Source organism: Odontomachus brunneus, unplaced genomic scaffold (assembly GCF_010583005.1).
Source record: "Odontomachus brunneus isolate Ranch 3 - 2012 unplaced genomic scaffold, Obru_v1 Obru_scaffold_027, whole genome shotgun sequence".
Lineage (NCBI taxonomy): Eukaryota > Metazoa > Arthropoda > Insecta > Hymenoptera > Formicidae > Odontomachus > Odontomachus brunneus.
Window position 1 is genome coordinate 1040961 of NW_022639477.1, and position 11719 is coordinate 1052679.

Here is an 11719-nt window from a genome sequence, read left to right on the forward strand (position 1 = left end):
CCCCCCGCATCCCCGCAGCCATCTATGATCGTCGACGGGGTCGGCCGCCAATTTTTCCTCCTACTCTCCGCTTCGATTAATATCTTGTAAGCTTAATGAAAATATCTCGTGTATTCTGTGATAATTATCCCTTAAAGAACACACTACACCCTACATCTACACGCACGAAAAGACACACACATACACACATAAACGCAGGAAGACACGGCGGGAGGAAAATTTTACGGAGACAGACGTAAAACTTAACTACGCATTTACACTGATCTCAATAGCGCAACAGTACTTTTCTCTTTTAAATGACACATACACACACACACACACACAACCACACATACACAAACATATATTTCTATTTCTCTGTAATCATTAAAAACGTCCGAGGAGTCTCGTCGGGATGAAGATAATTAACGGAGATGCGTGATAGAGTGATCCAGGCTCGCCTCACTTCCTCTCATCTACCGATCCTGTGACTAATTCGGAGTCGGGATTATTATACATTCTTCTCCCCCTCCCCACCCCCTTATAGCGCGAATTCTCGATCCTTTTCCACGACTTTTTCATGTTACCGTACGTATCTAAGCCTCTCGAATAAAGAGACTCTCTACGCTGTTGAAAGTAAAGTCCATTTCGATTTGAATAAAGATCAAGACTCTCTGTCGTCTTCTCTATTATTATTTGTCGGAACTCCTAGATTCTCTCAACCGGCCGTCTCGCGAACTCGACAAGTAGATTTCTCGCCAGCCTCGACGTTCTCGAGTCGGGACGTGTGCAAAAGTCCGCTCGAATTAATCAGAGAGTCCGTAGATGGAGCGCACGGAAAAATCTGAGACACCCTGCGGACCACGATAACATGAAGATAAGGAAGCGCGACTTCTTTAATCATCACGCCTCGGTAGGCGACCGATTTCACCAACCGCCAAGAGTGTCGAGAGGAAGGAAGACCGTGCCGAGGAAGATGTCCGAAGGGACTTGTCGGCAGAGGCGAGTTCGTTTCACATGCCGAATAGAAGAGAAGATCATCCCCGAGAGATCACCGCGAATCCTCGCTGACGAAAGCGAGAACGGGGTCACGAGATCGAAGCCGGACTGCGATACACCGGCCATCGTGTAACAACCGAGAGACGCGGGTCTCACTGGAAGGTGGCAGAGTGAGGAATCGCTTAGCGCGAATAGAAACTAAGGTGTGACAAAGAGAAAGATAAGGGGGAAGAAAAAACGAACAAATGGACGAGACAAACACAACCGTTGACAATACTATGCTTGAGAATCGTGTGAGACGCGCGTGTGTAATGTACTTAATGAACATAGAAAACCACAGAGAAATGGGACACTTGTCGCGTTTCTCGTAAGGTTACAAAACGTACCAAAAGTAAAAGCCCGTGGACGCGGAAGGACGTCACTTCGCCGCGTGTTTATCGGGTGATGATTACGCGATAACGAGCGAAGAAAAGCCGACACGGCACGTTCCCAACCGGGGGAGCGCGAGTCGCAGTAATATTGCCGTCGTGAACATTTTTCAAGCCGCTAGTAGAAAGACCGGGAGAAGGCACAGAGGGAGTTTCGGCAGGTGCGATGACGATTTTAAGCACGATGGCGAAGATCCAAAGCAATTGTATCCGAGTATCAAACACGCACATTCGACAGAAAGAGAATTAACCCGTTTACCGTGAGCCAGATCTCCGTTAGCGTATCGTTTCGTTCGTTCAACTCGCGCGACGAATTATTCACCGGCGAACTGGATGCGTATACACACCGTACAGAATACACAGCATGCAAAGCACACGTGTGTGCACGGAGAAAACAAAATTTCAGCTCGTGTGCTACCGCGAATGGGGACCGGACGAAGAACTCGCTGACAGCAAGTAATAAATCTCTCTTACCGTGACCGAAAGTTTAGGTCTGAACATGCAGTTGCGTTAAAACTCGGTTGAAGTCACTAAGAATAATTGGTTGAGTAGGGCCCGTATTAATAGTTGTTACTTGAAACTTGCCTCAAGTGAGATACTCAGATGTAAATTTTTAGTTGAATTGCGATTACGAATATTGTGTCGCGTATGAAGTGGCACGGTAATGCCACTTCATGGCATTACCGCATATATACATGCTCACGACGCCAAATATATAAAAAAACGTTCATCCAATATGATTAAAATAATATTTTATTTAGAATTAGAGTATTCTCTAATTCCAAATTCAAATCTGTGTATCTCACGTGAGACAAGTTTCAAGACTATTAATACGGGTTCTATAGTTGGATTTGAGTTTTTCACTTGAATCACACGATGTGTGACATTACATTTGTAGTCGCGATTAAACTGAAAGATTCAAATCTAATTCTAAATTTAAATCTCAGTATCTCAGAGACAGATTTCAAGTAACAACTATTAATATTGGTCTAGAAAGCTGAGTAAAGGAAAACTCGTTTATATATAAGAACAGAAACATTCCTGCCTCCTGCAGGGATCTTCCTGTTCCTACAACGTAAAAGTTTCGTTTGGTCCCCAAGTAACAGAAAATCCAGCTACACTAACAGATTTGTTTCCTCCATGTGACTCCGCACTTGAACGCAAGGAAACGACATCCACTCACTTATATCTATACTCACACGTACACACACATGTACACACGATCCAAGCTCCGAACGTGCGCGTCGTTAACGTTCCTCATCCCGCAAACAGCGGATCATCGTCGCATCATAATCGCGTCACACACGACGACGGGCTACACCCGGCGCAAGAAACCGTTCAGCTTCAGATTCAGATTCCGGGCTCTGGGGTCAGGTATCGCCCGTCTGGATCATCTCGCGCGATTCAACGTCAAGCGATCGCGCGACCCGGGCGAGCGCGTAGCCTCGCGCGAAACCCCGACAATCCTGGTGGCATCAGTGCACTTCGAGCAAGACGCAATCATCGACCACGGAGGACTCGCATCGACCACACCGTTCGACTAGGCAAATAAAGTTGATTATCCATTATCCACACGCGATTCGCGTCCTCGCTGCAGAGGACACGCATCGTTCATTAATAGCGTCGTAATACCGCACCGTAGATAGCGCAAATGAAAGAGTCGGAGGCGCGAGTCTCTTTCTCTTGAGTTAATAATCGATTTCGTTTTCGCTCACGCTAGATGTATGTCACTTCTACAAAGGCATTTCAATGGTCCGTTGATCGGCTCGCACTGTCGGCGAACACTGAGCGCGATCTAGATATCTCGTATGACCAATGATCGATGCACGATGGGATCCGCGTTCTGGCCGTGAATCCGCGCGTTCAGTCCGCTGAATCGCGATTCGAATCTCACCTTGGTGTTAGTGAAATATTGATACAAAACTTGAAGCGCACGAGAACGCTGTATTCGGCGCTGAACGCTCGTGGCGAGGACGTGGACCCGCGTTCGTCACTTATATTTATTCGATGGGTTTGTACATAAAGAGATAATTAATCGCAGGTGAAGTTGTTGAAAAAGAGAGTGAGATGTACAGAGAAAGCGCGCGAGAGAGAAGTAGATAGAGTCGTATTGAGAGAAATGCTCGCGCACGTGTGCGACTTGAATGAGAATGAAAGTGAGAGAGAAAGAGAGATTGTTATAAGGGATTGTTATAAGGGATTAAATCCGAAGGATTGATTAATTAGTTAATTAAGGAAAAAAATGTTATAGAAGAATGGCGAGAATGGGAGAGAGAGAGAGAGAGAGAGAGAGAGAGAGAGAGAGAGAGAGAGAAAGAGGAAAAACGGACAAGGAGAACCGATTAGAGTTATATCATCGTTAAATCATCGTGCCATGTGCCATATCATCGCATTATACATCAGAGACAGAGTTTAAATATTATTAACTTTAAGTCTCTCGTAGCTAGATATAATACGGCCGTATATACATATACATATATACGTGTGCAGCGTGACGGAATCACTAGAAGTGGAAATGAATCCGACATGTGTACAGCATTCGTTTGACTATCTGTGATTCTGGTCTTTATTCGAGCGACGATCGTGACGCGTCCGGTACGAGATACCGGATTCCACGTACGGTACGTTCGCAAGAGACGAAAAGGAGACGAGCGAACGCGGGGGCGACGATCGTATCCTCCAACGTGTCTACCGGAATACTTGGATATTCCGGGGATATCCAAAAATATTCGACTCTTTCGCCTGTTCTGGGCGATTTGTAGTTTGCAGGTGGAACTTGGGACAGAAGTTTGCTCGTAAGGAAACATTCGAAGAATGGGAATTGCATTTATAGATGTACGCGTTCACACACGCGCGTGTCTATAAATCTTGAAATGTTTTCTATATTACGTAGCGCACGACATTACAAGTGGAATTCTGTCCCGCGTTCTCTGTCGCGAATTAGGCCAATCAGTGTTTCGATGTCGCAGGTGAAGACTCGACTGTTCGGCAAAACGCGCGGAGACTAAGGAGAAAGTCTCGATTGATCCCGTTCCTCGAGTTTCTTGCTACACGAGCTACATTCTTCGTACGACTACATCTATTGTGTGAACCGATTAATATCTCGTACGAGAATTCCGACGAATTCACGCGGAATTCAATATACATATTCCTACAATTTCCGAATATTGTGTTTCCCTTCTTAGAACAAATTGAAACGAGTCAGATCAATCTTTAGAAATATGGAAATCCGAAGAGAGCTCTCGTTATATTTTCTCTTTGTCGATAATATAACAGTCAATTTCCATCTCAAAGAAAAACGACCGCTTGCTTGTTGGAAATGCAAGAATCTTACCTCTACATAACGATGTCTTTTGAAGTCGCTACCACCGCCGAAAGTGAGAATATCGACGTTTATATTGAGCCACGCACTGGACCGACTTTGCGCGTTGGCGACATCTGTCGACGTCTGCAGCGCGCGAAGCGCGACAACGGGTAGTGAATGGCCGCGTGGTTGGGCAGTCAGCTGACGTAGTACGGAATGGGGCAGGCTATGGTCCGCATTCCGTCACGCTACACGCGGTGCCAGCTGGCGCCTCTATCCAGCACGTGGCCATTCAGCCTCACGCATGCGCGCCGACGCCACGTATTACCCTAATCGCGCGCGGAGACTTTGAACGGTTGAAACTCGTGAATGAATCGACGTGTAGAGACGTGAAACAAAAAGAAATCGTCATGCATACTAGGCTAATATTTCATTTGTCGAACGACGAGTATTGTCGGAATTGCTGATTGGCTGTCGGAATCGAGTATTTAAAAAATTTCTAATCCTTTCTTCGGGTACTCTAGAAATTTCCTATCAGTCAACCGACGCATCCAAAAATTTCGACAAATATTAGCCTTAGTCCGTGTTACTTTTTGCCGGCGAGTCGTGACAGGACACGGAGAGAATATTATTATTCCTTTTTCACATAAATTTTTTTCAATTTTACTATGTTTTAATAGTCCAGGAATAAAGATTGACAGATCTATCTCGCTAATAGCAAGATAGATTTTTTAATAGCACAATTTCTAAAATATAAATATAGCATATTTCAATTTCTAAAATATAAATATAGCATATTTGAAAACGAAAGGATAGTGAATTATTGCAGAATGTCGATCTATTCTTCGGTTACGAAATCCTATGTGGTAATGTATAAAATTCTTTCCATGTGTAGTGAACTGCCGCGAGCAAAATGCAAACAATACCTTTTCTCATTCGCGACGGAACTTTGTATATAAAGCATGTTTCCGGCTGACATGTGTTATCGTACGAGGATTATTTACGAAAGAAACTGAGCTAAGCGTCTTCAAAACAAACAAACTTTTTCATGAAGCTTTCTTGCTCATTACGAGTTCTGTTAGCCGTTCGAGTCTTTATTCACGACTTCGAGACACTTCGAAGCGCTCTAGATACATGGCAGAGAGAGAGAGAGAGAGAGAGAGAGAGGTAATTTCGAAAAAATACGGAACCGTGTACTCTCCTCGTTCGTTCGTTCGTTCGACATTGTCACACGTGTATGTCGACGCAATTCGACGTGAATGCAATCCACTGCTGCACCGGACGCTCGGATATCGACCGTACACTTTTTACTCGCTATCGCTGTTACTTGCTCGGTCGGAGACCGCCGTGAGTCTCCGATCGTCGAGGAGACGAAGGAGAAGCGACGGAGCGAGACTTTGTTCATACAATCGTCATTCCCATCTCGTCATATAACGAGCGATTCACACTCGCGTCGTCGCGTCGACACGAAGCGTCCGTTCGTTGCCCAGCCGACCCGTTGTAATCTAACTTTCGCATTGACGATACACACACGTATACATGTACACGACACAGGAAAACACAGCCTGCATACGCACACATACACACACACATACACACACACATACACAACATATATACACACACGCATGTGTAAGATATTATCGCATCTCGATCGTGTAACCACAGAATATATTGCACATACGACTTGCACATATTATATACATATTACGAGAGAGTGTGTATATACATTATATATATACATATATAAATGTATATTATATATATATATAGATATATATACACATACGCATGGTCATGGCCGCGAGCCGTTGCTGTCTCGCGATCGATTAACATGATTTCTGACGGAACGTTACGCGTTTGATCCGATATATAATTCGAGTTTCTTGTTTCTTTCTACGATTCGTTCTACGCGCGCACACACATCCACACACATATCCGAGGGACTCGTGAGGTTCTCAAGAGGAGCGCAGAGTGCCGGCCGCGTTTTCTTCGTAGATAATATTTTATAAGTCCTCATTATACATTACGTATATAAATTATATTATTATATGTTACATAAATGATACGTGCATCAATCCCACAACACCTCCATCCAGTTCTGCTTGGTCGCGAAAGGAGGATGGCTTGCGCGCGTACTCCTGATCGGCGTGGTCGTAAAAAGGCAGCCGCGGAACACGGCCGATTCCCGCACGAAACTTTGCACTTCCCCAAAAAATTACGATATTTTCGCGGCTGTATATCCGTGCGTCCGCCTCAATACGCACGTTATTATCGCTCGCCAGGACGCGCGCCGGCTCTCCTCTCTTCTTGGACTTCACCGCGACTACCATCAGTCGCGTTGCCTTCGCGAGCCCGCGAGAAAAGTCGCGATTATTCCGACGGACGAGCGGGTCGCGTTCGTTCGTCATCCACATGTGCCCATTTCAATTCCGCGCGTCTCCCCTGCCGTGGTACGTTCGCAAAAAAAGTCCTCTCGTCCCTCGTTTCGCGTACGAAACGTACCATAAGATAAAAATTGCTGGTTTCGCGTACGAAACGTACCATATCCGAAGGGTGGTGCTCTTAAAAGTGGCCGGCGGAACTGAAACGAAGGATAATAAGAGGAGTGCTTGCGCGACGCGCGCGTAACTCACGTCTGACTAACAACCGGGTCCCTTCGGGCCCAACGTGCCCAGCCACTCCATCAACGTTAACGTCTCGCTTTCTGGCCCCTCGTGTGTTAGCAATTTTTTTTTAAGAGAAGCACACTCAAAACAAGGGCTGATAAAGACGAGTTGAGATGGAGTCGCGCGCGCGCGATACTCAAAGCAGCGAAATTTCACGATGATCCGAATGGGCCCGGTGTCAGCGGATGGCCTTCGAGGGTTCATCGAGTAGTTGCGTGAAGATGAGTAATTACGAAAGTGAGAGAGAGAGAGAGAGAGAGAGAGAGAGAGAGAGAGAGAAAGAAAGAGACAGAGAGAGAAAATAGCTTTCTTATCGGGATAAGCTGCCTCAGGGGAAGGTAACCCAGGGACTCTAATAAATTATCCGAAATTATCAACCTGAGATTATTCTGTCTGTGTCGCCAGGGCCAGATCGTTTTATTCGTTGTCCAGGCGCGGGGTGTAAGCAGGGCGCTCGAACACTTCAGCTTGCGTGTGTGTACAGGGAAAATCGGAAAATACGTCCACCCCGAGCCCGACGAAATAAGCATGGCTCTGTCCATGACCCTCCTTTATTCCTTCCTTTGTACATTTTTCACACATGTAAAACGACCAGATTATTAAATTAAATTATATTAGCAAGTTAACGTATCTCTCTCTTTCAGAGAGTACCACACCACCATCACCACCATCACGTCTGCCTTCTCCTCTGTAAGATTAAGGTGACAAACGTAAAGTGTCCGATAATAAGTATATTTCCGTGAGAACAGAAGAATTACAATTGCTTCCGCGCGAGTGAAGTCATTCTTTATCTCGTTTATTAATGAAGATTAAAGATCTCTTCTGTGCAAATGATAGCGGAAGTGAGCGATGTTCGATTCCCCAGATAGTAAGGTGATGTCTAAAGATGTCATTAAGACGTCATTAAGATGTCTATGATGTCTTCATGACATCTTAATGACGTCTTTAGACGTCACCTTGCTATCTAGGTCATGATTTTACTGCTAAACATTACAGGGCACTTATGATTTATACAGGTGTATGCTTCAATGAAATTGTCTCGAGATTTTAATTTTTCAGACAAAGCCGTTTTTTTTTCGTTAGACACAGAGGCAAAAGTTTTGTCGGACTCTCTGCTTTGTCAGGCTATTGAAAAATAAAAAGCTCGTCTGACACGTCTACTATTTGAAAACAAAACCTGTGAATGGGTATTACCTGTGAATGCAAGGCTTGATTCATCGTTGAATCGTATCGTATAAGGATCTGTTTTTTATTGCTGAACTAGTATACATTTTCGGAACTTAAAAAGAGATAGATATACAGATAAAATTTGGTGAAAGAAAGATAAGAGAGAACTAGTGCAGCCAGTTTAGCAATAGAAAACAGATCCTAAAATAACCTCATTTCATCGACAAGGTTAGTGGCGACTCGTAGCGGTGATTTTGGAGCAAAAGACCGACGGAGACAAACCGAGACTCAAACCGCATTCACTCATGTAGACGGCGGAAACTTTTCTTTTTTCCGTTTCAAGTTCATGAGAATAATGACGAACGATGAAAGTACGTTAAGAATGTGAAATTTTCTTGAGAAATCTAAATACATAATTGTAAAGCACATATATTTTGTTTCACAATCGATTTCTTTACAATCAATCAAGAAACTTATCGAAAATTGTGGACAACGATATACACTCAGTTGCATTGATGCTATACCATTCACTAGATTGATAATCACTAGAAAATTTCAACCAACCGTGTCCGTTTCTAGCTGATCGTTTTTCATGACTGTTGATTCATCAGGTAATAAAAAAACTAATTTTAAAATAGTGTAATGACATTAGGGAATAGACCTTAATATGTTCCCAAACTAATGATTTTTAGAGCATTCTTTGGATTATTTTAAAAAGGCTTCAAACTTTATCATCCAACTATCATAGAGTGGCACTGGGATATTGTTTCATTAAGCGGTTGGAGCTATATATTGAAAGAAAGAGAAGAAAAAAGTTACTGAAAATTACCTTTCATAGTTTGTTTCAAATTTCACAAACAATACAAAAAAAGTACATATAAATATGTAAACAGGTGTCTTTTACTTCTATTGTTCTGTTTGTACAAAGAGTTCATGAGGTTAAACTTTTGCATTATATCAAATCCTGTGTTAAAATAATATAGATCAGTCAAGATGTAAGTACAGAGTTGACAATCGCTCAAAGGTGTAGCTTCAAGTTGCTAATTTCTAACAATGAGGAAATTGATGTGTGCGACTTAACAGCAGGAGAGAGACATACAGGTAACTCAATTTTCAAAATATTTCCATCCTCCTATTATCGCGAGTAATAATAATATAACAATCACTGAGAGAACTAAAAAACCCAGCTAATTATGTAAAATTGTATAATTGAAAAACGATTCCAGCAGGAAAGGCTTAAAGTCAATTCAAATAAAAGACTTGTAACAGGCACAGTTTAATAATGGAATTTTCTCGAGTTCAAGTTTTAAGAGTGAAACAAGTAATGTGCTTAAAAATTGTTACATTTATTTATCGCTATGTTTCTCCTCCATAAAAGGATATACACTTTCGTCGCATAAACAAATGCATTGACGAAGCTGACTTTATTTCTATTTACACACGCGCTGTCTCATTAGAATACTTCCTTGGGCGCGAACATAGTTTTCCTACATTCCTCGGCAAACGTTATCTCTCTCTGAAACAGAATAAGAACTGTGATTTTGCTGTCTGTCTAATATCTAACCTAACTTAACCTATACGACAGACAATTTTCGCCAACGCGCAAACTATAACCTCAATCTCGACCTCAACGACGGAAAAATTACGAAATCAACGGCAGTATACAAGTTGGATAAATCGACGTTAATGAAGTCAACCGGCTAGCAATACAGATTGTGAATAATCGCGAAGGTTACCTTCAGCTTCTCCGCATCTGGTATCCTGGGGTACGGACCAAACAGATCTCTCGCTCCGTGAAAGTAATCGGTCTGTATGCTTATGTTCAAATATGTCACTGTTATCAAACCTAACACAGAGACTGCATTTCTCATATTATACATTGTGGTACGAGTTAAATATCACGATGCTCTCGAATTATTTTGATCAGACAGACGGGACGTAATTGAGAGCTGACTCTTACGACAAGCCAGCTGTTAGCAAGACGCGATCCTTCCGCCTAAAAATTTCCTAGATACTCAGAGTGCTCGAACATGGATCCTTAGAATTTGTTGAACTTGGAGCCCATTGTTCCGGCCTCTTGGTAAGCTATATTTAAATCATATACCTGTCTTTATGTAATTTGAAGAAGAAACGAACACATAATTTAAGTATTCAGTAGCTTACCAAGAAGTTGGAATTTCTTGGAGAGCGACCATCAGCTTGATTTTAGTGGCCAGAGTTAGGCGCATTTTCGAGACGCCATCTGACAAAGTACGCCTTTACTACATTCGTTAGACGCATTTTCGCGGTGGTAACGATAAAACGCGCCTGGTTCGTGCCCGTTGTATTTCATACAATGATAGTAAGTTAGGAAAAGACAGACGCCCAATTGCTTTATTCTTGTCTCATCACTGATGAGCGGACCGCGCGACGTAGCCCTGACGAAAATTGAAATTGGAGAGTAAATAAAGTGTAAACGAAAAGTAACGGAAGTGTGTTACACAAAACCAGTTTATTGGTTGCATATATGATATGATGATTTAAATATTGCATATTTTAAATATTGCATATTTTACAAATATTGCATATCTTACAAGATATTTTAGATAATATATGACCAATAAACTGGTTTTGTGTAACACAGTATAACGTAGCTGGAAAGCAACTATTGTCATCCAAGAAATGATGCAGAAAAACAATGTACACGTCACGTCATTTTCGAAAATACATCTTTGCAAACGCGAAAATTATATTAAAAAATGGTAAAAAATTGACTCAGAATATGCTCTAGATGCTAACATTAAATAACATGCAGTAACATGATCGACTTACGACCTATTTCTGAGAATCCGAATTTCCTACGACGCTAAGTTGGATCCAACGTTATGAACGCGACTTTGAGATATTGGAAAATAATTTTCAAGATTCTGGGCTGTTACTGAGGGAATAGAGAGGCATTAATACATATTGTCATCCAAGATACAGAACGAAATAAGCACATCATTTTCGAAAATACACTCCTTTCAAGAACGAATGTTCCTATCAGAAAAAGTGCATGTTAACTAAATCTCGAATGTATCGAAGTGAGTGAAGCCTCTTTTCCGCGGCACTAATTGGCCGTCTCGACCGTTTCGATTGTCTCGATCCCGTCGTAGTTGAATTCGTGCCGCTTGCAGCTGTTAGCCGCGGGGACA

The 11719-nt window shown here is 42.6% G+C and overlaps 1 protein-coding gene across 1 annotated transcript; it reads right to left on the reverse strand.

Moving 5' to 3' along the window:
* Positions 1–9871: 9871 nt before the first annotated feature.
* On the reverse strand, positions 9872–10701 carry LOC116842770. Its single transcript, XM_032812437.1, has 2 exons — positions 10283–10701; positions 9872–10062 (listed from the first exon to the last, which is right to left on the reverse strand). Exons 1-2 carry the CDS (start codon positions 10424–10426, stop codon positions 10000–10002), a joined length of 207 nt encoding a protein of 68 aa, XP_032668328.1. The 5' UTR covers positions 10427–10701; the 3' UTR covers positions 9872–9999.
* Between the last annotated feature and the right edge of the window lie 1018 nt (positions 10702–11719).